Source organism: Sorex fumeus, unplaced genomic scaffold (genome assembly GCF_029834395.1).
Source record: "Sorex fumeus unplaced genomic scaffold, SorFum_2.1 ptg000037l, whole genome shotgun sequence".
Taxonomy (NCBI): domain Eukaryota; kingdom Metazoa; phylum Chordata; class Mammalia; order Eulipotyphla; family Soricidae; genus Sorex; species Sorex fumeus.
In genome coordinates, this window is record NW_026606094.1 from 8,258,078 (window position 1) to 8,285,746 (window position 27,669).

At 36.8% G+C, this 27,669-nt stretch overlaps 1 protein-coding gene across 1 annotated transcript; it reads right to left on the reverse strand.

The window, feature by feature from the left end:
- Positions 1-2,065: 2,065 nt before the first annotated feature.
- LOC130027637 (hyaluronidase-5-like) lies at positions 2,066-7,522 on the reverse strand. The gene is made up of 3 exons (XM_056118489.1): positions 6,635-7,522; positions 5,820-5,909; positions 2,066-2,356 (listed from the first exon to the last, which is right to left on the reverse strand). The coding sequence occupies exons 1-3, from the start codon at positions 7,520-7,522 to the stop codon at positions 2,066-2,068; spliced, it is 1,269 nt and encodes a 422-aa protein (XP_055974464.1).
- Positions 7,523-27,669: the final 20,147 nt, after the last annotated feature.

Below are 27,669 nucleotides of genomic sequence, written 5' to 3' on the forward strand. Positions count from 1 at the left end.
ATAGATAAATGGGACTATCTTAAACTAAGAAGCTTCCGCACCTCCAAAGAAACAGAGACCAAAATACAAAGACAGTCTACAGAATGGGAAAGGATATTCGCCGAATACACATCTGACAAGCGGTTGATATCAAGGATATACAAAATACTGTTTGAAATCCACAAGAAGAAAACATCCAACCCCATCAAAAAATGGGGCAGTGAAATGAACAGAAACTTTCTCAAAGAAGAAATCCGAATGGCAAAAAAGCACATGAGGAAATGCTCTACATCATTAACAATCAGGGAGATGCAGATCAAAACCACAATGAGATACCATTTCACACCTCAGAGACGGGCCCACGTTCAAAAAAACAAAAGCAACCGATGCTGGCGCTGATGTGGAGAGAAAGGGACACTCCTTCACTATTGGTGGGAATGTCTACTGGTTCAGCCCTTCTGGAAAACAGTATAGACGATACTAAAAAAATTAAAAATTCAGCTCCCTTTTGACCCAGCAATACCACTCCTGGGAATATCTCCCAGAGAGGCAAAAATGTATAGTCGAAGTGACATCTGCACTTGTTTGTTCATTGCAGCACTCTTTAAAATAGCCAGAAACTGGAAGAAACCTGAATGCCCAAGAACAGAGGACCGGTTACAGAAACTTTGGTACATCTACACAATGGAGTACTATGTAGCTGTTAGAAAAGATGAAGTCATGAAATTCACATACAATTGGTACTACATGGAAAGTATCATGCTAAGCGAAATGAGTCAGAAAGAGAGGGATAGACATAGAAAGATTGTATTCATCTGGTGGACATAAAGTAACAAAATAGGAGATTAACACCCAAGAATAGCTGAGATCAGTAATGGAGGATTACTCCATAGCTTAGAGGCCAGCCAGGCATTCTAGGCTAAAGGGCAGCTCAGATAGAGAAGGGAGCACCAAATAAAGGGTGTTTGGAGGATCCTCCCAGGAGGGGAGATGCATGTTGAAAGTAGACTATGGACTGAACATATTTGCCACTCAATGCCTCTTTAGCAGACCACAACACCCAAAAGGAGAGAGAGAACACAAGGGATTGCCCAGCCACAGAGGCAGGGTAGGATGGGAGGGATGGGGATGGTAGGGGTATTATCCATGGTGGTGGAAAATGGGCACTGGTGGAGGGATGGGTATTTGATCATTGTATAATCAAAACCCAAGCACAAAAAATTGTAAATCTACTACTGTACCTCATGGTGTTTCACTAATAATTAAAGAAAATTTTTTTAAAAATCCCCGTTATTTACAAAGTCGTTCATAATAAACTAATAAACTCGTTTTAGGCATAAAAATAGGTTTTTTAACTGAACTAGGAATACATAATTAAATATTCTTAGTTTTCTTAAAGATTTCTTTGCTAAAGTAATATGTAAAAATGTAAATAAAATCAGTACCTAATACAAATATTAAAATGAATTAGCTGCATGGGTCCAGTGAGATATTACATAGGTTAAGCACTTGCCTTGTATGCAGCCAACTTGGGTCCAAATCCCCAGTATCACTAATGACTTGCCAAGTACACACAGGAATGATCTTTGATTATAAAGCCAGAGTAAACCCTCACCATCTCTAGTTGTGCCTCCTCAAAAATAATTAGCGTAGACAACATAATTGTTCGATTAATTATTTTATCATAAATTTATTAATATATTATAAATTAATCACAAATTCTTAAAACTCATTTATCATAAATCATTTCAGTTATGATTCATTCACACATGATTTCATTTATATTGTATTCAGTGAGTAATTGGTTGTTAGTGTTTTACTGGTTAACACTCTGAAGCCCTTCTTAGAGGCTGTTGGAGATTACGTCCACTGAATATTCAGTCTAAGGAACCCATAGACATCTTTTTCAGAAAAATATAAGTCAACATTGCAGACAGTATGCAAAATGAGATATTGCTAAAAAGTCAGAGCTTGACTTTTTTTCCAATAAGAATAGGATCTTAGTCAACGGGGTCAGAGAGGATGGCATGCAAACATTAGCATTACATATATTAACGTAATTATGCTTTGGTTAGAACTTGTCTGATTACAATCCATATTGATTCGAATAACAGCCGCACTCAAATTTTGTAGCAAATTCTTGATCATCTGGGTTTGTAAAATTCGCATTCACTTTGGACTCTATAATGTCCACATATCCATTCGTAAATGTTTCTCCTTTCAGGTGAAGATAGTCAGTTGAGTTCCAATTTTTCCTTTTACATATTCCTTGCCCACTACAGAGCACTTGGCTACACCTTTCGGCTGCTCGGGTGACGTTCAGTAAGTAAGGATTTAGGACATTGTTCAGATAATCGGTCAGATTGTTGCATGAAGCCTGTAAATAAAAAGTTAAGAGTACCAAAGGACAAGGTAACATATACAAGACTAGATTCACTGTGTGAAGTATTTTCTAAACAACAACAACAAAAAGAGGGCCCCAGGAATAAATAGTAAAGCAGGGAAGGAATTTGCCTTGCAGGCACCTGATCTGGGTTCAATCTCCAGTATCCTATATGGTTCCCTGAACACTTCTTGGTATAATTCCCAAGTTTTGAGCCAGAAGTAATTCTTGAGCATCACTGGGTATGACACCCGAAACAAAATTAATAAATCAATTTATTTAAAAAAGAACAACAAAAAGAGCAAAAACAAATGAAATTGAGCAAGGGAGAAAATACTTTTTCCTTTTACTCTTACCAATAAAATTATTTTAAAGGTTTTCGAGAGCAATTTTAAGAAATTTAAGTGCCTTTTAAATCCACTGAATAATTACATGATTGAGGTTCAATATATTTTAATTTTGGTTGATCTAATGATTGATTTATGATGCCTGAATCGGAGTGAGAAAAAGTTACAGCAGGTATGGGGCTTGCCTTGTTCCCAGCTGATACATATCTGATGCCCTGTACTGTACATGATCCCAAGCACTGCCTGTGCAATCTATGTACACAGAGCCAAGCATAAACCCTTTGCATGAAAAGGTGTGGCCCAAAGTCCAAATCAGTGTATCTGACAGGTTATGGGCTCTGTGTCTCTCATCCCAATTATTTCAGTGATTAAGTGTCTCAATTTAATGAAAACAAGCCAACATTCTACATTCCTTTTAATTTTTTTGGATCACTCTCAGATTTACACTCAGGAATTACTCCAAAAATGCTCAGGGGACCATATGGGATTCTGAAGATTGAACCTGGACAAACTCGTGCAAGGAAAATACCCTGCCCACTCTGGCCCAACACTTCAAGATGTTTTTAACTGTATCATCTGTCAAGTAAGAATAGATAAAGGTATGTCTCTTAGCGTTGTTGTAAAGATGACAGGATAAAAATTATTATATTAAACTGCCCGTGTTTTACCAGGAATTAAAACCATTTTGCGCCATGTCTCATAAACCAGATTCCTTCTGTTTCCACACTAATCTCATAACATGAAAAGTAAAGAAGAACTTGCCTACATTTCACAAAGACCTTACTTCCACCATTGCAATTAGACTTGGTATTTCTGAAACTCAAATTGCAAATTAACCAGGAACATAAGGAAAGTTCTTAAGTCCATTTAATGCAGTATAGAAAAGTGCCTTTTTTATTGTCAAACTTGCAGTTAAATGATTAAAAATTGGAAACACAAACAGAAAAAAATGAAATAGAGTAAAGTAGCAACATATTCAGGCAGTGCCATAGGTAGAAATGTGTCAGGGTAGCAAAATCTCTCCCTTTGTGTGGGATGCTGAGAATTCCCTGATCATAATTGCAGACTGTGATGTCAGGAAGAATGTAAAATAAATTAATGAGCTAATTCAGTACCCTAGCCTGCATTCAACTAAACGGGGCAATGACATATTTTTTCCTTATTTCCTAAACTAAAAAATGATCAAGACTTGTTAAAGCAAAATATCAATACAGGTAATTTATAGTGGTTAATCATAGAAATGCAGTCTCTTGAAAATGGAGATAATATGTTTCAGGAAACATGAGTGATGCTTTGAACTATTTCTTAAATAGTTATATATTTTAGTTGATTTTATGACATAAAATATTCTGCAAAGTGTTTAACAGGATCTCTTTGTTTCAATTATTTTTTTCTGTTATTTCTTTAGGCACTGTTGAACAGTGTGACCCCTGAGAAATATAAGTATGCAAAATAGTGGAAAAGTATTGAAATTATCTTTTTAAAGTGGAAAAATGAGGAACCAAGTGGTAGTATAGAATTTAAGAAGCTGCCTTAAATACAGTCAATCCTACCTTAACCCCTGACAACACCTATAGTATCAAGTATCATCAAGAATAAATCTTGAAAAAGAGTCAGAAGGAACCTCTCAACATAGTTAAGAGTAACCCAAAATGAACAGAAACAAAGTTTCACATTGATGCTTACCTAATATTTCCATAATTAAAATAGTGAAATTTTGAATAGTTTATCTATGGACATAGAAGACCGAAAAGTTCTTTACAACTTAGATGATCAATTCTGTTCTTTACATTTCCTGAAACAAGATCCTGGCTCTTGATACCATAATACTTTCTTCATGACACATACATCACCATCATTTCTACATCTAACAATAAAGGAAAAGTTCAACTCCAAAAAGTCTGTGTCCCCTATGACAACACTATTTTTGCTTTGAGTCTAAAGGTTAAACTAATTTTAATACATTGGATAAATGAATTTCTAGTCTTGTCCCTTAGGTATATTTTGAACATTTTCATTGATCTCGAAAGCTAATTACCCTTGTATTATTTTGGGGGCCCAATTAAAATTAAAATAAACGCTTTTCTTCTCAAAAGACTTATAAACAACAATAGTTTAATTTTAGATTATATTTTTGTACTTTTCCATTTTTTTTAAATTTCTGGGTCACCTGGCAATGCTCAGGGGTTACTCCTGTCTCTGAATGTAGAAAATATTCCTGCTTTGCTGGGGGAAATATTGGGATGCCATGTTTCAAACCTGGGTTGGCCATGTACAAGACAAATGCTCTACCTGCTTTGCGAACTTTTCATCCCGAATATTATGATTTCTTTATGTTACAGAAATCTATTACTCTTGGGCTAGAGAGGTTGTACTGTCTATAATATGCTTGTCTTACATGCTGCTGACTCTTCAATTCCTGATACACATAGAGACCTTTGAGCCATTGGGAGTGATCACTCAACACATACTGAGTACATACACTGTTTTTGACAAGATGGGGGCAAAAAACCTAGAAGTCTATCACTCTTGGATTTTCTAATGCATTTTAAATAACCAAAAAATCTTAGCTTTAAAATTGTACAAATAAGTCACTAATCCCAATTTTATCCAAGAACATTGATTTATGAACTTTAAAAAAATATTTTGTTCAATAACTATATATATGCATGCTCAGTTAAGATAACATAGTACTGTATCATAAACTAACAAATATCCCTCAACTTGTGTCTTTGAAGAGTAGAAGCAAAACATTAGAAACAGAAGAGTAGGAACAGAATTGTAGAAACTGAGGATTTTGTTTAAAATTACTCAACAGAATGCAAGAATTTTGAGATGGTAGCAGTGATTTTACTGCTCAGTAGGAATCAAGTTCGGGAAATATCAGTTCCAGAATAAAGTCCAGAATCATATTATTTACTTCCAGACTTGAAGGAAAGAAAATACATCCTGCCTCTAATAGAAATAAACAAATGCTAGATTATTGGTTTCTATGAAACACATTGAGCACCTCTGATGTGTGAGGATCATTGCACCATTTTTATTCCTCAGTATCAACAAAAACAATAAAATTGCGAATAGTTTAACCCATTGCCTACAATTAGACTTACCTTACTTTTGCTGAAATTGAGGCTTCCCCATACAATAATTCCAGAGGCACCTAGAGCAATACTCTCACCAATAGTATTCATGAGATCATACTGTCAAATGTGATAGAAACATGTTAAACCAATTGGAACAAAACTAAACTTTTACATATAGAACAATAAACTAAAGTAGCAGAGTTTATAAGTATAATTTAAATCTTTTCTTCTAACTTGATTTTATCTTTAAAAAATACTGTCTTCATAAAACAAAAATCTGTACATGATGTTCATTGATCTAATGTCAAAAAAAGAAGATACAGAGATGGATTGCACAGTCAATAGTTAAGGGACCTGCTTGGCAAGATCGGACATACCTTAGATCCATGTACCTCAAATGGTAACCTGAGCATTTTTAGGCTGTCTGTGGCAAGATAATTGGAAGAAGGGACAAAAACTATGAAAGAATAAAATAGGGAGGTAAGGAAGGAAGGAAGGAAGGAAGGAACGAAGGAAGGAAGGAAGGAAGGAAGGAAGGGAGGGAGGGAGGGAGGGAGGGAGGGAGGGAGGGAGGGAGGGAAGACCACCTATAAAAAGAGAAACTCAAGACTAAAATAAATTTCTGCATTATCAACAATACCTCATTCTCGTTAGAAGCTTCATAGGATTGAATTAAAAATCAAATATATTCTTATTTTACACTCCCATCATTATATGGTGAACTGGTTACACCTCAAGTGTACTAAAATGTAACTTTTATTCACTACATAAATGATGTTCAATTCTACTGAATAACAGCCTGAATACAAAGCCATGGCCCTTTGTTTGCTTGATTTTCTTACCTCAGAAAGAAAATCTCCAGGAGCATCTGTAAAATCTGGACGGACATACACAAAAACCGGAAGTGGATTTTCAACACCTCGCTTTGCAGATACCCTAATGGCTTCCTGGACCCGATTTCTGGCAAAGAGCGCCGCCCGTGGATTTGAACTTAAATTTTTATTCAAGTAAATGGATGGGTAAAGAGCAGTGCTTTCATTCCACAACCAGTAGAGTCGATCATTTCTTGATTTCTCTATGTCAAAGCAACTTCCATTATATTCAATTTCCCTATACTGATGATTGTAACAATCAGGGAAAAGGTAAAAACCCCAATAGTTCTTTGGTCTTAATAATTTTCCCAGTTTTAATGTCTTTAACATGAAATCCTTTGCTGCCCTTTCAAATTCTTTCATCGCTATCTGAGTAGCATCATGTAGATTAAGACTATTATTGTTTTGCATAACCAACTCAATAGATTTGTTCCTGTAAATATTTTTTGAAAGCCAATTTCTAGCCCAGAGGGGTCTCCAATCTTCCCAGTCAATAACAGCCAAGCCTACAGAATCATTTTTTATATATTTTCCAATGTTTTTACTGGCTTCTTCCAAGTGAACTGTTAGGTTTCCACACTGGGGAATTCCTCCATTCACATCGACATTACTACTCATATTTATGTGAGGATATAGACCAAGTCTATCCACATAAAACAATGTAACATTCTGTCCAGTGTTATTTTTAGTAGGATATCCTACGAATGAGTAGATGCTCAGATTTATTGTCACATTATATTCCTTGGGACATTTTTCAGTTGGAACATTCCATGCAAGGATGTAACTAGTGTTTGGAATAATAGGAGATGCAGAGTAAGTCATCGTTAAGTAAATTGGAAACATAAGGAAGGTGATCATTGCCAGAAATAATCCGTTGAACCCAACAAAGCTGCAATGGACAATACATTTGACCTCTAGTACTTTCATGGTGAAAAATAATAATAGAAAATGTCACCAATTTTGTGATCAATTGTTTGATATATTCAATATTTGTTGTGAGATAGTAACAGAAAAAGATGATGATAACTGTGGTTCAATTTATTATATTTCTTCTTTTCTCATATTTCAGTGATGTTTTCCAAATTTCTCAAATATATCTAGAAAAAATACATATTAAGCCTTTTTCTGTATTACACATTGTAAATTTTATCATTCTTTGTAGATCAAGAATCATGACTTTGATGAAACATTTGAAGACTAAGACTTTTCTTCTGTTCATATATATAAAGCATCCGTAACTCTAAAATAATTCAAATTATTTCCTATATGATCATTTGTCTTTATACAGTTAGATATATATCCAAAGAGAAGATGTTACTAATTAAGTCCTAGAATGATTATCAAATGTCTTTTAAACATATGTTAAGTAATCAAAATAAAATTTGTGTCTGTCTGATGGCTACTGAATGTAGTATCCACAAATAAATTTACTACTAAGGTCACTAATTTTTCTTAACACCAGCAGATTGCACACTGCTTCCTCAATATAAGGTTAAAATTGAGTTCCTCAAACTATGTAACTATTTCACAATTTATGTGTTGTGGAAGCTAAGTTACTATAGTATTCGGACCATAAATTGACAATATCATGTATCTGCTGTGACATTTCAGTATAGGAATAGAAATTTGAAAACCCCTGTGAAAAATGCATATAAAGGTGTTATGATTGCTATCCTTATATATTGAGTTCTTATATTGAGAATAATTAAGGCCCCCATTTCTGCCTATGATATGATAGAAGAGAGTCTATGAAAAAGATGGAGAGCAGGTTATAATTGGTCTGAAATTTGAAACCAAAATGCCTTGAACAAACAAAACATCTCTTCCATTATCTTTCCTCATTACTTTTCTGGTGATTTTTATTCATTTTATTTTCCGAAGAAGCTTCAGCCTCTTATGGTCTTTTGTATTATATACCTACAATTTGTAATATATACATATATATCCATGTACACTTAGTCATATATGCTCATTTATGTTCTTAGTACACACTTTAAGTTAATTTTTTTAAGTTTACTTTATGAAGTCTGAATAAGACCACATATAATAAGATCCTTTTGCATTGCATTGCATTGTGGCAAACCGAGGCTCTGTTCTCAGATGACTTTTAGCAACACTGAGACCAACAGAAATGATTCCAGAGTGCAAAGTCAGGAGTATGAATTGAACAATACTGTTAGGTATTACCCCAAAACAAAACAGGTTCCTTTGTCATAGAAACCTAATAAAGATTATGAATTTAACTAAATATAACTCTATTCCTCTCTGTGCTCATAAACTTAAATCAGAGTACGTAAGAGGGTGAACTAAAATTCAATTTTTCTTCATGCTGGAACATACTAAATACCAAGAATGAAAAAATTGAGGGATGGATAACCAAGCTCGATGAATAGTCCACAGTCCTACTAGGATGAAGTATATTCTAGAGATTTTTTTTTAAATTAACAGCTTTATTAGCCATTAAAAAAACATTCAGACAGAAATGAAACAATATGAAATCCCACTGGACTGGATTCAGATCAATGACTTAACTGCCTCAGAAATATCATATATTTCCATACCAGACCCATTGATAGCAAATCTACATGAATGAGTCTTCAAGTGTCATGACCTTATCAGCAGAATCCTTTATTGGGTTGTCCCTTTCATCTTAGTGAATGATACCATGAAGAAGAATACCATCAAAATTTAAAATTTAAATTGTTTTCTTTCAAATTCAAAAAAATCTTTCTGATTTATCAAAGATACTTAAATACAATTTTCTGTCTTTGATTGGTAACTCACATCATAGCATATTGAACATATCTACAATTTCTCAACAATCAAAAATCATTATTTACTTCTATAAAAGTAACAATATAGTAAGTGTTAAAATATATGAGAGATGCTAACTTAAAAGAGAAAATAATTTACACTGTGAAGTTGTATTAACTCTTTGAGGTATACCAAATATTTGTAGTTTTTCTTACCCCAGCACCAGTTAATAAAGACCTGAGCACATTTACCCTCGCAGATGAAAAGAGCTGGCAGTTCATGTATTGCCTCACTAAGAACTGGGCTAACCAAGACTGCCCTTTTATAATCACCTGACACAAGAGAAACAGGAACTCAGATCCAGGGTGATGGTCAGCTAAGAACAAGGACAGTTATGACAAAATGAGAGTGCCACAGAGACTCACCAACTTACTACTCAGAGAAGGCACAACCTCTAAAAGCAATCTCACAGAATTGGGAAAATCAACTGTATAAATATGCAATAATGTATAGTATGATATGAAGGTATGTCACATGTCAATTTTAGAATATAAAAACAAATAATTATTTCATTTAGACAGTATGACTTACAAAGTTCCTAAAATAATGTTCCCAACTTCAATCCAGCACTCCACGACCACTATGCTCAACGAATGAAACTAAGTCCATTCACTGCCTCCAAATTTGATAGATGTATTCACAAATTTAAGTATTTTAATTTAGTCCAATGTGTTCTGTAGTGTGGGTCTACAAGGTTTTATCTTCATAATAACAAGTTTTGATCAAAGATAATATTTTATCTAACCGTGCTTGCATTACTGGCTCTTAGTAATCTATGTTACAGTTACATTTTAAAATTGACACCTATAAAACACCTTAATCAATAAAGTGTTTTATACATTGAGGTAATTCATTGATTGTCATAACTGAGGAGAAATGATAGGTCTTTATTCTCATCCCTAAGCTGTATTTTCAAATTGTATTTTATTAAAGTACTATAATTTACAATGATATTGTAGATGATCTTTACACATATAATTTTCTCACATCAATCCCATCACTGGTGTCAAGTTGCATCCACCAGAGTTTTTAAGCTTCCTACCCACTCTTCAGACCCAGGTTTCAAGGTGACAAGAGCCTTTGTAAACTTGGTTGTTAAAGTTCTTGTCTATAATTACAAAGTTTTTGATTCTGTGATTGAATCAATCACAATCAATGTGATTTATTCGAATATTAGTTAGCTCATTCGTTTATGACACCGATGCTCCTGAATCACCTTAAACCCTGCCCCCTTTGCTTCTCATTGCCTCTTCTCACGCTTCTCCAACCTCATGCACAAACACACATAGTTCTTTTCTTTCTACTATCTACACAGTATTATTTTTGTTATTTTATTAATGCATCAGGATTTGTCATGTTATTCATAGCTACGTTTAAGACATACTATGTGCCAGTGCCAATCATATCACCAGTGTCTTCTACCCTCTCTTGGGTTCTCAGACCCCACCCAGCCACCACATATTCGCAGCCTGCCATCTTAAAAAGCACCTTTGTAAATTGGGTTATAGAATTTTGAGCCTTGTGCTTAGTTTTGTTGACGCTGTGGTTTGGACATTTACCTATACCACTCCTTTAAAACACAAGGTACTCTAATCCACTTGAAACACGCTACCCATAGTTTCCAGTTTATTTTTTCTTTTTCTTCATATCTTTCTTTATATCTCTGCCTTTCTATGTATATTCTGGGAATAATAAGATGTATGCACCTCCCCCCATCTTTTCAAACAGTACATCATTTAATTCATGTATTCCATATACCACATATAAATGAGACAATTCTGATTTTATCTTTCACTTTCTTTTAATTTCATAGAACTTGATAATTTTATTTCCATCTATCTTGAAAAAAATGCATACGTTTAACTTTTCTTTCAGTCGTGAAGTATTCGAGTGTGTGTATACATATGGGAGTTTCTAGGTCCACTTACAATTGTTGAAAACCTCCCCAAAGGCTGGTTTTACCTGGCTAAAATAAAAAGTCACCATCAAATGGATTCGAAAAAAAACATTCTTACATAAACAGAAAAATATTTTTATGTATTTGTTTTAAAGTGATGTAGAAGCATCTTTGTATTCTTCAGCTAAAGCATGGTATAAGAAGCCAAGTACCTGAAGGAGAGATTTAGGACTCCTAGGCCAAGGAGAGCATGAGACAGAAAACTATGTTATTGATAATGTGTTGTTAACTTTACAAAAAAGATAGGTTTCTCTAATTTAGTATATATTTTTGTATATAACACTAAATGTGGTGATTGTCCAATATATCATTCTACAAGGACACTAAGGAAATGATAACTGATTTTTTGGACTACTGGGGACCCAACTGGATGTTTGCTCACCATGCATAAATAAAATAGACAGTCAAATCCCTGTTCTGAACACCTATTGAAATCTTATCTGGAAAATAGAGAGACGACTATCCTCACGCAAAAGTCACTTAAAATTAACTTCTAAAATAGAAAACTCAGCTACTGATACTAAAACTTAATACTTGTCACTTATTTAAGAAGAATTTGTGGCAATTTATTGATTGCCAGGCACAGTAGAACTCTACATTGAAGAAAATTACTCATTTTTTTTCAATGGAAAAACACATTACAAAGCAATATAATATTTATCACATAATAGAAGCTAGCATAAAATCAATTCTAAATTATTTTAAGGAAATTTCTCTTTGTAATACACAATTATTGGACAGATCAGGACAATATACAAATGAAATTGAAAGACTTGATTCATTTACTAAGGAGGAAGTTTTAATATTATAACCTTAGTGTACTTACAGGTAATATAATTTTTTTCTTTAGTTTTAATCTTTACACTTCAACTAAGTGAAATTTTCCTTCCAAAATGGACTCAAATTCTTAATTTGTTCGAATTATGCATTAAATTAGACTCCAAAGATTTGTGCAGGACTAAAAATTTGGCCATTTTGTGTCTTAAAAATTTTTTTCACAATGGTTGTAACCTTTCGAAGTTTTCAGTGCTTCATAGATTTTTATGCATTTGGTTCAAAGAATTAAAGATATCATTATAACAATTTATTTACATATCCTATTTTGATAAATAGGAATAGTCAAATGCATCAACTGATATTTATTCACAATACATATGTCTCAAAATCTAATACCTTAGAATAGAAGACATTTAACTCAAGAGACAAAAACTGTAACAAAATATAAGATCAAACTTTACTATGATGGAGATGAATGATTACCAGGAGTATTTTATCTCTTGATGATTCAATATTCTATAAGACTTATATTCAGACCAATGAAATGAAATGCAGACTTGAAGAATGACTTTTAACAAACACTATAAGAAAAACTGGGAGATGCATAGAGTTTTCAATACCTAGATTTTTCTCTTCATGATAGAACCATTTGTGAAATGACACAGAGGACAAAAGATTTTGCATGAACCTGACCCTAACTAAGTAGCAAAGTCATTGGTCATGTGCTTGTTTTATCTTTCATTTCCATAAGTCATTTTCTTCTCAGTCACTCAACTGATTTTATCCTAATAAGGTCTTCATGAAGAAGGCATTGTCCCATTTTAAAAATGTTATTCAACTTCTTTCCATCAGGTAAAGGAAACTACAGTCCAATTCCTTGAAGTCAGATTTCTAAACCATATCAACTCCATTAGCAACAGCATGACTGACATCTCTCATCAGTTCAGATGAGGACGTTGAACCAGTCAGCGTGAGAGCAGGTGGGTATTTGAGCTCTATAATCTGTATCAAATATTTGTGTAGGTGACATTTGACATCAGTCTCTTGAAGCCTTGTATTTGCAGCCAGTCTTACCACTGGAAGAAACTCTGCCATGACATTGAGATCTACAAAACACACACAATATGACCCTCACTTCGACTGTTCCTTATTTAGTGCACATACTTATTGCAAAATACTAGTGTTAATAAGTCATATATGTTCTAATGCCTTTCAGTGTTCAATTATCAAAATTGATAATCCTGTTTATAAAGGTTCCCCAATTTTTCTTAGTATCTATTCAAATGATTCCAAAAGAATTTACTGCTTCTTTATTTTCTCCTACGCTAAGGTATGATCTAAATCATTCAAACAGTACTAGATGATTCTTGATATTAGTAGTTTCCTGCGTATATAGAAACAGAATTTGAAAGTATAAAATCATAACACAGTGCATGAGCACAGAATAATCTTTAATACAAATAGGAGGTGGCAGAAAAATATTTGAGCATTTTGATAGAAGCTATATGTGTGATGTCTTGAATATTGAATAGTAAGTGGTACAAGGAAACAAAATGGGGGTTTTAGAAGAATGGAAAGTAGAATGTGAATTTTAGATTTATTAAATTCATATTATGGTAGCCACCTAATGAGACCCTTTGTAACTCCAAATAAAGATTTTATGGATGCACCATATTGCACTTCCTTAATCTGAGTGCATTTGATACACAAATCAAAGACGCTCCACAATGATTTTTTTGATTATAACTCTTCATTCTATCCTTATGAAACTAATAAAAGTGTTTTTAAAAATTCTACAAATCCCTTCCTCTTCGTCTCCCAAGTTGTGCTGATCTTATCTGCCACCCAGGTCAGTTTATCTGCCAGTACTCAAACCCAAGACTTGAATTTCTCCCTACAAGCCACCCAGGTGTCCTCTACGACACTGGGAGAAAAGCATCTCTGAGCCTCTACATCTTCCTCCTTGTCTCCCGAGCTGTGCTGATCTTCTTCACTACCTAGGTCAGTTTATCAACTGGTGCTGGAACCCGGGACTTGGAGGTCTCCCTGCAATCCCCCAAAGCGTGACCCTTAGACTCTGAGAGAAAAGCAGCCCTGAGACTCTGCCTCTTCCTCTTTGTCTCCCAAACTGTGCTGGTCTTCTCCCCTACCCAGTCTCTACTCCCCTACACACACCAGGTTTCCGTGGGGGAGTGGCCTCTTCAGAAGTGGGCGTGGATTCTGTAGTAGTTGGCTTGGCTTAATTTTCAGTGGGGAAACTCTCAAGTGGCGACAGGAAATTTACCCATACCAAGGAACCTACTCTGCATACCTACACACCAACATGAAGAAACAAAGCAAATCCCCACCACATGAGGACGACGATTAAAAGAGTCTAGAAGCCTCACTAGGTGCTACTCACCTAAAGGACCTCTCTGAGAAAGAATTCAGATATGAAGTCATGAAGATGTTCAATCAGCTCACACAGATATCCAGTAACATGACAGAAAAAATCAACAAATTATGGGAAGAAATGAGAGCAAAAATGTCACGAAAGATTTCATAGATGAAATAAAAACTCAGTCTGTGCCCTCAACAATAGGATGATTGCAGCTGAAGACAGAATCAGTGAGCTGGAAGATAAGCTGCACCCAGACAACAGGCAACAACAAACAATGTCAAGGGATGTCAAAATAGCTGTAGAGAGAATTAGAGTCCTAGGAGATGATTCCAAGAGCAGCATTAGAATCATTGGAGTACCAGAAGCTCAAGGAAATAATCCCAATGAAAAAGCCACGTTTAAACAAATCATTGCTGAAAAATTCCCAGACCTTAACAATGAAGCCATTCAGGTTCAAGGAGCCCGAATGATGCCAGCTGAAAGAGACACTATCAAAAACACCCTAAGACATATCATAGTTGGAATGATCGATGCTGCTAATCGAGATACAATACTACAAGCAGCAAGGTAAGAGAAGGAAATCACATACAAAGGAGCACCCCTTTGATTCACAAGCAGACCTATCAGAGGAAATCATCCAAGCCCGAAAGCAATGGTGGTATACAGTGAAAAAACTCACTGAAATGAATGCTTCACCAAGAATACTCTATTTGGCTAAATGCTCACTCAAAATCAAAGGAACGGTACACTATTTTCTAGATAAACAGCAATAAAGAACTTCATAGACTCAAAACCAAACCTAAAACAAGGGCTAAAGGGCCTACTATAAGACAAGACAAACCCTAAAACCACAGCACACCCCTACAGAAAGATGACACAAAATCCCACGATAATAATCTCTCTCAACGTCAATGGTCTAAATTCACCACTTAAGAGACAGAGAGTGGCAAAATGGATTCAGACAGAGAACCCCACATTCTCTGCCTAAAAAAACACTCATCTCAACAGTCAGAGAAAACACAGACTCAAAGTAAAAGCATGGAAAACAATCCTGCAAGCAAACAGCTCTCCCCAAAAAGCTGGGGTGGCCATACTAGTATCCGACAACATTAATTTCACGTTGAAAAAGTTTAGAAGGGACAGTGAAGGCTATTTTTCTTCATCAAGAGATACATACAACAGGAAGAAATCACACTCTTAAATGTATACCACTTGATGAGGGAACGGGTAAATACTTAAAACAACTACTAACATATATAAGGGAGGACATTATAGCCACACAATAGTAGCTGGAGATTTTCAACATTGCCTTATCACCTATGAATAGATGAACAAGAACAAAATTCAGCAAGGAAACATTGGCTTTGAAAGAAGAAATAGAAGAGAAAGGGCTTATAACCTATACAGGGCTTTACACCCACAAAAGAAAGAATTCACATTCTTCTCTAGTGCGCACGGAACATTTTCCAAAATAGACCATGTGCTAGGCCATAAAACATATCTTAATAGAATCAGGAAGATAGAAATAGTATCAAATACCTTTTCAGATCATGATGCACTAAGAATAAAAGTGAATCACACACAGACACGAAGAACCAAATCAAAAACCTGGAAATTAAACAACTCAATGCTGAAGGAGTGGATCAGGAAGGAAGTCAAGGACAAAATCGAAAGATACTTGAAAAAAATGAGAATGAAGACACAAGCTACCAGACTTATGGGATGCAGCTAAAGCTGTACTAAGGGGAAAATTTATAGCTCTGCAACCATATCTCAGGATGGAAGAAAGAATGCACATAAACAACTTGACTTCACATGCTCAAGATATTAGAAAAGGATCAACAGAATAAGCCCAAATCAGGAAGAAGAAAAAGAGATCATGAAACTTAGAGCAGAAATCAACCACATGGAAACCAAAGAAACAATCAGATAGATCAATGAAACCAAGAGCTGGTACTTTGAGAAAATAAATAAGATCGATAAACCACTAGCAACACTCACAAAGAAACAGAGAGAGAACCCGAATAAATCGAATCAGAAGTAATAATGGGGATATCACAGCAGAAAAAAAAATTCAAAGGATCGTCAGAGTCTACTTTAAAATGCCTGTATGCCACGAAACAGGAAAACCTAGAAGAAATCCATAAATTTCTGAATTCCTATAATCTTCCAAAGCTGAATCAAAAAGATTTATAGTACCTGAATAGACGTATTAACATCAAGGAAATTTGACGTATGACCTGGAACCTGAGTTTTTCAGGAGGAAGTGAGCGACTTGGAATGCGTTCAAGAGCACTGAAAAAATAGCTAAGAGGAAGAACAACCTCGGGCTCCGGTCACTTCTCTTTGATTCCACTGCTCTTCCTGCATTAACATACTCCTCAGAGACTTGGGCCCTACAAAAACAGAATGAGAACGCTATTTGGGTCTCTCAAAGAGGAATCGAAAGAGCTATGCATGGAGTATTATGCTTCACTCCAAGGAGAGAAAGAATCTGGAGTTCTGATCTCTCTACAATCAAGAATCAGGGATGTTGTTTCATTTGCCAAGGCATCGATAATCAGATGGGCTGGACACATAATGAGATTTGGAGATGACTGCTGGGCTAGAGTCCTTACTGACTGGAATCCACCGGATGTCAAAAAAATTGTGTGGCCACCCATCTATGAGATCGTCAGACTTCATCGTCAAGACCCTGAATGATTGGTTTGAGATTCTTCGTGCACCTGGAACGATCACACACCATTAGGCTTCACTAGCATGCAACAGGGATGAATAGAGACGTTACTGCACCTGCTTGAGCAAATCAATAAGTAATGGGATCTCAAGTTTCAATTGTCAGTGAAAACAAATCTACTTCAATCTATTACTTTGTAACTAAATGTTAATCACACCTGTGATGACTTTCACAGCAACAGTTAGGAAGTCATTTGAAGAAACGCCTTAATTCTTTTTCATAGAACTTGTGAAGATAAAACTCATTGAAATTCTGAAAACAAGGCACAAATGACTTGAGGGAACATGGTATCTTATATTTCAATATCTCCTTCACTATAATTTTGTAAATATTTCTGCATATAGATAGTTCAAAACAACTTTGATGAAAAAGAAAGCAGATAATATCAACTCCTTCAAAAATTATATTTGAAGAGATGATGTCAGATAACATATGAGAGAAATTAATTATATTTTAAAATTTAGGTACTAAAATTGCACAGTTGGTCAAAACTAGAACTGTTTATCTATTGTTCTCACTGTATCTAGGAATCTACTAATATTCCTATTTAAATTTCTATAAAATTTTGGGGCAACTCTTTGGGCCACACTTTGTGGTAACACAGGATAATTTTAGCTCTGTAATCACTCCTAGATTATAGGGAATGTGGATGATTGAGATCAGTTCCACTGCATGCAAGGCAAGTGCCATCTCAGCAAATTATCTCTTCTGCTGGCCTAGAGCACTTTTATATAAAACATGTTGAAAGTAATGGATGGATATGTCGTTCCCAATGTTCTCCCTTCCAAAATCTGACACGCCATTTCCTCAGTAAATAAACAAACAGCACCTGGCCCAGACAAGGTCAGACCTGAACACCTGAAGAACGTGACGTCGGTTCTCATCAATACACTGGCTCGGCTCTTAAAACGCTATCTGTCTGAATGTAAGGTTCCATCCCAATGGAAAACCAGCAGGACTGTACTACTGTTCAAGAAGGGAGACATTCATGACATTGGCAACGATCGCCCGATCTGCCTATTGTGTGCCATCTACAAGTTGTTCACTCGAGTCATCCTAAATAGGATTGGCAGAACACTAGATGAAGGACAACCATGCAAGCAAGCTCGGTTCCGGAAAGGATTCAGCACCAATGACCATATCCACATGATAACCAAGCTCATTGAGGTTTCTCGGGAGTTCAAGATGCTGCTCTGTCTAACGTTCATTGACTTAAAGAAGGCCTTTGATTCTATTGAGAAGGAAGCGGTCATTGAAGCACTAGCCAATCAGGGCATTCAAGCTCAATACATCAAGATCCTCCGTGAGCTGTATAATGGATTCACTACCAGGATCTCACCATTCTACAAAGAAGTAATCATCGATGTCAAGAGAGGGGTTCGGCAGGGTGATGCCATTTCACCGAAACTCCTCAGTGCCACCCTCGAGAACATCATGCGACAACTGGAATGGGAAGGAATGGGAGTTAAGATAGATGGTCGGCAACTACACCACCTCCACTTTGCTGATGATATTGTTTTAATAACGCCAAACATCAGCCAAGCGGCACAAATGCTGGCCAACTTCGTCTGTAAATGTGGAAAGGTCAGACTACAGCTGAATCTAACGGAGACAATGTTTATGAGAAACAGCCTCTTTCCTGATGCCCCATTCGCTCTCAACCGAACGACAATCTCCTAATCAACAGCTATGTGTACCTAGGTTGAGAAGTCAACATGACAAATGACCTGGCACCCGAGCTGTGCAGGAAGAAGAGAGTGGCTTGGAACACCTTCTAGATCGTTGAAGAAATAGCTAAGAGGATGAAGAACCTCCGGCTCTGGGCACGTCTCTTTGATTCCACTGTTCTTCGTGCATTAACATATGCCTCAGAGACCTGGGCCCTATGCAAACAGGATGAGAACGCTAATTGGGTCTCCCAAAGAGGATTTGAAAGAGCTATGCTCGGGATATCACGTTTCACTCAAATGAGAGAAAGAATCTGGAGTTCTGACATCCATTGATGATCAAGAATCAGGGACGCTGTCTCGTTTGCCAAGGTGTCAAAAATCAGATGGGTTCATCAAATAATGAGATTTAAAGACGACCACTGGATTAGAGCTGTTACCGACTGGATTCCACGGGATGTCAAAAGACCACATGGCCGCCCACCTACCATATGGTCAGACTTCTTCATCAAGATCATGAATGATCGGTTTGAGGCTCCTCATGTTCTTAGAGCGAACAGACGTCATTTGGCCACAGTAGCACTCAACAGGGACAAATGGAGACGTTACTGGTGCCCGCTCGAGCAAATCGACGATTAATGGGAAGTTAAGTGATTAAGTGATTATGTTGAAAGTAAAGTCAATGTATCTTTATTGACAGATTATCACTCCCCTACTAAGCTATAATTCATATATATATATATATATATATTCACTTGTCTGAAAGAGATCAGTTTACGTCCATTAAAAATTATTCTAGAAAACAGTTTTCAGTTTGTTTATAAAACTTGTCGTGGTAAAGCCCTTGAATTTGTTTTCAAGAGATGTAATGAGATTGTAGTCTGGTGTTTTCTTTTTATACTTTTGTAAATTTGTTAAATTAGAAAGTCCTAAACAACTTTCATTAGGGTACCTAGTTCCATTCAGTTACTCTCTATAGGGTCATTACATTTTTATAGGCACTGCAATGATGGTACTCAAGCCCTGAAAGCTGAATAGTGTTTTTGTGTTACTTCCATGTCATTCATTGGAGTTGTCAGACATTCACACTATTCCTTATTGCTTGGTGATTTATTATAAGCATATTACTTAATGTGCTCTAGAACATTTAGAACCATCTTTTCCATATATTCATATTCTGCTGTCATATAGTCACATTATTATCAGACTGGAATTTCAACCACTTGAGAAAATCTACAACTCTCTGCTTTTCAAAATTGGATTAACCACCATGTAGGGGCACTCTCCCTTCATCTAGATTATTTCTTAAATTTTTTTAAATTTTATGAGGTGGTTCACAATATTTGATTGTTTAGTATTCAAACACCAATTCCACCACCATTACAACTTCCCACACAAAATTTGGGATGTTTCCATCCCAATCCCCAAACCCTGTCTAAAGTACAACCAAAATCATATATTTTGTATTGTCTGTTGTTTAAAAGTCTTATGATGTATCATACAGCCGCATCCAGGAATATTTTCACTCATATGTGAGGCCCGGCCAGATCATGTGGAGAACAGCCATGAGTGTAGTGGGGTGTTAGTACTGAAGGTTTTTGGGTGCAAGGGCTGGGTTCCTTGGAACTGGTAAGGTTCTCACCCTCCCCACTCTGGGGTGCTCCAAGTGAAAGAACCTGGTTCAGATTACGGTGCCATGATTATGGAGGGTGTCATGTCATGTCATCTCAATGGCGGCCGCCCTTCATTTAGATTCTTATAGGACTGTCTAGATTTATAGAGGGCAGTCAAAGGCGTTCCAGAATCACTTCCATGGTATTTTATTAAAACATCCAAAATTACTAAGAAAGTTTGAACCACTTAGTTATAAATTTTTATTTACTGGTTTATTTTCTTTACCCATCACACAACTAATCCCTTACTCATACAACCCAGAAATTAAAACAAGAGTAGAATAAAGTCTCAGTGGTCTTCTTCCAAGTCTGTTATTGAAATATTATCAATAGCAAGTGCATGAATCGGAAAATCTATATTTAGCTATTTGATTCTAAAATATCCCACCATATTTCTACAGAATTGACATTTTCATCTATGCAATTAGTGGAAAATAAAGATGACTATAAAAACACTATATAACTAAAATATAAATGGCAGTAATTTAAATTAAGGAACAGTTATGAATAACGTTGAATTTTTTGCTTGTTGTTTTGTTTAGGACCACCCATGGAATTGATAGGGATCACTCCAAGAGACTTCAGGGAACAATAAATGGTTCCAGGACATGAACCTGTTTTCACCATGTGCAAGTCAAAACACTGGTTGCTGAACTAATGTTCCCAACCCTCAGAGTTTGACTAAGAACTGAGGTTGTAGACAAATCACAATCACGATGTAGATTTTATGGTTGCCAATTATTATACATCACACCTTGACTGTAACTTATGGGAATATTATCTGTTTGTGGAGGTTATATGCAAGAGTCCTGTAATGGTGAAATATAGTGTAGTAACCCGGATCACAAGCAGAGTTCTTAAGTGCCCATCACTGCGCTTATTACTATGTGCCATTCTCTAAAAAGAGATCCGAACAACAAGGAAAACTAAATGTATCAGAATCGTGGAGCAGTGGGAAAATAGCAACTCCAATTTGTCCTAGAGAATCCTTAAAAATGAGTGTTCATCAATTGTTTCAGAATGTAAGGCATTTATTTTTCCTGAGAAGATGGAGGCAATTCAGGCAAATATATGACATAATCAATGTTTCATTTTGCAAGAAGGAGATGAACAGATTAACGTCAGTTGAAGTGACCTTCATATTGTGTGTCTTTGGGCAGACTCCAAAGTCCTTGCTCAGTTTTTTCCATTGTTGTGACTGGCTGCCACCCCAATCCTTCAAGGTACTGATAGCATTAACATTTCAGAAGTCAGCTCCACCAGTATTTGATAACAGAAAACTATAAAGCACAGAAAGCCTCAGTCTCACTGAGAAAAGTTTCATTTCCTCTTCTGAACTACTTAGATAAGTCAAAAAAGGTGTTTGTCATAGAGTGCATAGGATTTAAAATCTGAATTCAAAGGATTAGAAAATAATTTGCTTTAACTGAAGATTATGTTGACTGATATTTTTTAAAAATGGGACAATGCAAAGGCCTAATTCATAGTGATTATATTAGGATCAAGTCTGTTGAGTAACTGGGAAAGATGTGACTATAGAAAAGGTGGGAACCCAGGATCTGAGCCAATGTGAGGGCCCTCCACCCAGAACTACACTGGTGTGCTAAGCAATGACAGTGAACAAGAAGATCCCAAAACAACCAATGGTGTCCAAATGAATAACAAAGTGAGAGGAAACATTTTTCATTTTAGATGTGCGCCAGGACTCAAACTACAACCTAGGATCTGTGTCAACGTGGGGACCCCTCCCTCCACAGACACACACAGGTGGCAGGGTGCATGGCTTCGGAGGAGGTGGTCACTCACAAGACAACCAGTTAATTTCCCCTTTCATTGTGCATTGGATCTATATATCAGCATCTTTTCCAAAATTCTTACAAGGGCAGCCTGGCTATTCCCACCACATTAAGACAATAGTCCACTACCTACTCCAATCAAAGTATCTCCAAAACTCATTAAAATAATGGTGAATACAATTTTTACAAACTCAATCTCGAAGAATACATCACTGAAATCTGCACTAGCCACCCCACATAAATTACTCAGGAGGACCAAAGAAGAAGGTAATATCTTTGGAAGGGTAAGAGGAGACCACCATCGACCGAGCTCACTCACAGTCCTCCCTGGCAGTGAGAGAGGACACTGATAGTGAACTGGAAGGATCCATCTCCACAATGCTGCAGCATCATGGGAAACAGTTTAGAGCTCACCAAGTGGAGTAGATAATGAAGAGAGCCTGAAGACTCAACAGGGTACACCCATATACACAATCTCTCAGACAAGAATTCAGAGTTAAAACTGAGGAGGTTTAATGAGCTCCAAGAAACTGTGTAATGTACATACAATAAAATACATGAGGATAGAAAGGCAGTGGCACAAGAGACAATAAAATGCAGAAGAAATGAGAGCAGAAATAAGAAGGATACAAATAGAAGTAAGAATGAGAGAAAAATAAAAAAGATACGAACAGAGATAAGAAAGCTAAAACAATTAAAAAATTTTATACTGTATATGGCATAAAAGTCTTTAAACAATTGGTAAGAAGGTTTTATAGAGTGCTGGTATTTGTAGAATCAATAAAATCTCAAGGATGTTAATGCAACGAATTTACTAACAATGTGTGTAATGGCTTTCAATTTTTTCATCTCTTCATGTGCGCCAGGACTCAAACTACAACCTAGGATCTGTGTCAACGTGAGGACCCCTCCATCCACAGACACACACAGGTGGCAGGGTGCATGGCTTCGGAGGAGGCGGTCACTCACAAGACAACCAGTTAATTTCCCCTTTCATCTAAGACGAGTCGGCCACATGCAAGTCCAAGTATAAAAGATATATATGTATATATAATATAAGAATTTACATGATAAATAGAGAGAATGTAAAATGGATGAGGAATAGTTCAAAGAAGAGTAAAGCAATGAAAATCATTTGAGAAACTACTTATAAAGGAAAAACTTAGTAATTTTATCAAAGAACAAATGTTAGGATATACAAAATATAAACTTCTAGTTTATTAAAGATACATATCTGGGGAATTATCACTAGAACCATTATAAATTTAATCCAACCATATGTAATTTGTAGAACGATTCTAACATCCTTAAACTAAGTGCACAAGTAGTCATGTGGGTACTATGTGGAGTGGTTTCCGTATTGCTGTAAAATTAAATTACTGTTTCATTTTGATTATATATTACATTCAATTTTATTTTTATTTTTTTGTCACACCCGGAATTGTAAAGGGGTTACTCCTGGCTCATGCACTCAAGAATTATTCCTGGCTTTGCTCAGGAGACCATGTATACGGGTTGCTGGAAATCTAACACGAGTCGGCCACATGCAAGACATGCCCTACCTGCTATGCTATCACTCAAGCCACTACATTTAGTTTTTAAATGTAACTTTTAGTGTAAGGTTTTCACAGATTTATCTATAGTAATGATGATGTTTAACAATAAATTAAAATCATTACAATCATGTCTCATACTCCAGTCAATTGTGAACTACTCTCATTAAATGAAATGGAAGGAAGTGCTTTCTTACAGTTCATTACAATTGTTTACAAATAAACAAGACATTGCAAAAAAACTGCTATTATCTCTCCAGTAGCAAATTAATCAGGAAACATAAGAAGTAATCCATAACTCTATAATGCAATGATATAAAAGAAATGTATTATTTTTGGTTATAGAACTTTCACTTAAATCATTTAAGTTAGAAATGAATGTAGAAACTATTAAAAAGGAACGAACATTGTGTGGTGTATCACAGATGGAAAATACTTAGGGGAGTAAATATTATCCTCTTTGTGTGTCATGCTGGGGATTATCTGGTTATAAATACATGTGAAGCTAAGCACTGCACTGCACTGTCCCCTGTACTCTCATGTTCATCGATTCCCTCGAGCAGGCCCAATAACATCTCCATTGTGAGACTTGTTACTGTTTTGGGCATATCTAATTGGTCACGGGTAGTTTGCAAGGGTTTGCCATGCTGGCAGGCAAAGCTCCAGCCCTTGTGAAACTAAGAAGAGTAAAGTAAAATTTAAAAAAAAATGTGATCATGAAGTACTTTCTCTTATCAATCTGCTTATTTGTGAATTGTCATATTTGTTCCTCTTTGCATAAAAAAGAATGCTCAGCACTTCTATAAGCAAGAAGTATTATAGGGAATTTAAAATGGTTACTAATAGAATAGAATAGTTATTTATATAATTGGTGGAATAATAGCACAGCAGGTAGGGCGTTTCCCTTGAAAGTGCCTGATCCAGATTCGATTCCTCCATCCATCTCAGAGAATTCAGCAATCTGTCAAGAGCATCCAACCTGCCGCAGAGCCTGGAAAGCTACATGTGGAGTATTTCATATGCCAAAAACAGTAACAAAAACTCTCATGAAGGAGATGGTACTCGTGCCTGCTGGATCAAATCAATGAACAACAAGAGGTCAGTGCTATAGAGATATTAATAGAATAACAATACCTTGATAAAGAATTTACATGTGTGAAGAATTTCTACTGATACATTGCACTACTTCATGAATGATTATACATCTTAATTCACTTGATCACTTGACTTCCTGTTAATCGTCGATTTGCTTGAGGGGGTGCCAGTAACATCTCCATTTGTCCCTGTCGCGTGCTAGTGTAACCCAGTGGCGTCTGTTCGCTCTAAGAACACGAAGAGCCTCAAAACCGATCGTTCATGATCTTGATCTTGATGATGGGCGGCCATGCGGTCTTTTGACATCCCGTGGAATTCAGTCGGTAACAGCTCTAGTCCAGCGGTCGTCTCTAAATATCATTATGTGACCAGCCCATCTGACTTTTAATGCCTTGGCAAACAAGACAGCGTCCCTGATTCTTGATCATTGACAGAGGTCGAAACTCCGGATTCTTTCTCTCATTTGAGTGAAACGTGATATTCCAAGCATAGCTCTTTCAATTCCTCTTTGGGAGACCCGAATAGTGTTCTCATCCTATTTGCATAGGGCGCAGGTCTCTGAGGAGTATGTTAATGCAAGAAGAACAGTGGAATCAAAGAGATGTGCCCAGAGCTGGAGGTTCTTCGTCTTCTTAGCTTTTTCTTCGACGCTGTTGAAGGCCGCTTTCTTCCTCCTGCGCAGCTGGGGTGCCAGGTCATTTGTCATGTTAACTTCTCGACCTAGGTACGCATAGTTGTTGCCTTCAGAGATGGTCCTTCTGTTGAAAGCAAATGGGGCGTCAGGAACGAGGATGTTCCTCATAAACTATGTCTTCGTAAGATTCAGCTGTAGTCCGAACTTTCCACACTCACAGTCGAAGTCAGCCAGCATTTGTTCTGCTTGGCTAAATGTTTGGTGTTATTAAAACAATGTCATCAGCAAAGAGGAGGTGGTGTAGTAGCCAAACATCTATCTTCACTCCCATTCCTTCCCATTCCAGTCATCGCATGACATACTTGAGGGTGGTACTGAAGAGTTTCAGTGAAGTGCTATCACCCTGCGGAACCCCTCTCTTGACATCAATGATTACTTCTTTGTAGAATGGTGAGATCCTGGTAGTGAATCCATTGTACAGCTCACAGAGGATCTTGATGTATTGAGTTTGAATGTCCTAATTGGCTAGGACTTCAATGACCGCTTCCATCTCAACAGAATCAAAGGCCTTCTTTAAACCAACGAACGTTAGACAGAGCGACATCTTGAACTACCAAGAAACCTCAATGAGCTTGGTTATCGTGTGGATATGGTCGATGGTGCTGAATCCTTTGCGGAACCCACCTTGCTCGCATAGTTGCCTTCATCTAGTGTTCTGCCAATCCTATTTAGGATTACTCGAGTGAACAACTTGTAGATGACAGACAATAGGCAGATGGGGCAATAGTTGCCAATGTCATGGATGTCTCCCTTATTGTACTACAGAACAGTACTGCTGGTTTTCCATTGGGAGAGTACCTTGCTTTCATACAGGTAGCGTGTGAAGAGCCGAGCCAGCGTATATATGAGTACTGACGGCAGGTTCTTCAGGTGTTCAGGTCTGACCTCGTCTGGGCCGGGTGCTGTTTGTTTCTTTACTGACAAAATGGGCTGTCAGATTTCAGAAGGGAGAACATTGGGTACGACATATTTATCCTGTTGCATTTGGCATGTTGGCAGGTGGACATGGCTGTCAGAGAGATTTGAGTAGAAGTCATGGATAATCTTCTCCATTGCCCTTCTGGAAGATGTGATAGATCCATCAGGAAGTCGAAGGGCAGCATCTTGGTCTTGTAGTTGGCAAAGGACAGGTGGGCATTACAATACTTTTCCCGGCTTCTGCCACATCTACAAGCACTTCTGCTCTTCTCTCTTTGAGGTCTTCCTTGATTACATCTCTGCACTGTTTTGTGAGCTCAGATGTTCCCTTGCGGTTGCCTGAGGCATGTTCCAAACCACTTTCGTGAATAAGCTCAAGAGTTTTCCAAGACAGGCGATTTTTTGTGGCTATCTCTCTTGGCATTCCTTGCACAATCGTGGAGGTGGTGAACCAGTCCATTGTATTCATCGTCAATGTTCTCAACATTGGCATCTTCCAATGTGCCGCAATAGTACCAAAGAGCTCCCAGCTGGTGCTCATTCTGGGAGTTCTCTTTTTAAACTTTGCAGCCCTTTCTCTCCGCTCTGGGAAGTAGAATTTTGCACAAAGGAGACGGTGGTCCGATCCCATTTGGTATTTTGGGACAACAGCGACATCAGTCAGGCAAAACCATCGATTGCATATGATGTGGTCTATTTCGTTGTGGAATCGTCCACTGAGAGACTCCCATGTCCAACGTTTAGATTCAGACTTCTAGAATATTGAGTTACCATGAATGATCTTGGTCGACATGATGAACTCAGACAGTCTCTCACCCTGTTCGTTCCATTCTAGACTATGGGTCCCAATGTGAAGTTCTTTGGCTGATATTCTCAGTCCTATCTTGGCATTAAAATCACCCACAATGATCTTGTAGAAGGTGTGGTCTTCTTTATAGAACCTC

Excerpts from the sequence above, each read along its gene's own strand:
- LOC130027637 (XM_056118489.1), bottom strand. The coding sequence starts at position 7,522 with ATGATCACCTTCCTTATGTTTCCAATTTACTTAACGATGACTTACTCT. Across the intron at positions 5,910-6,634 it reads CTGGAGATTTTCTTTCTGAG|TATGATCTCATGAATACTAT; the intron begins GTAAGAAAATCA and ends CACATTTGACAG. Across the intron at positions 2,357-5,819 it reads TCAATTTCAGCAAAAGTAAG|GCTTCATGCAACAATCTGAC; the intron begins GTAAGTCTAATT and ends TTTTATTTACAG.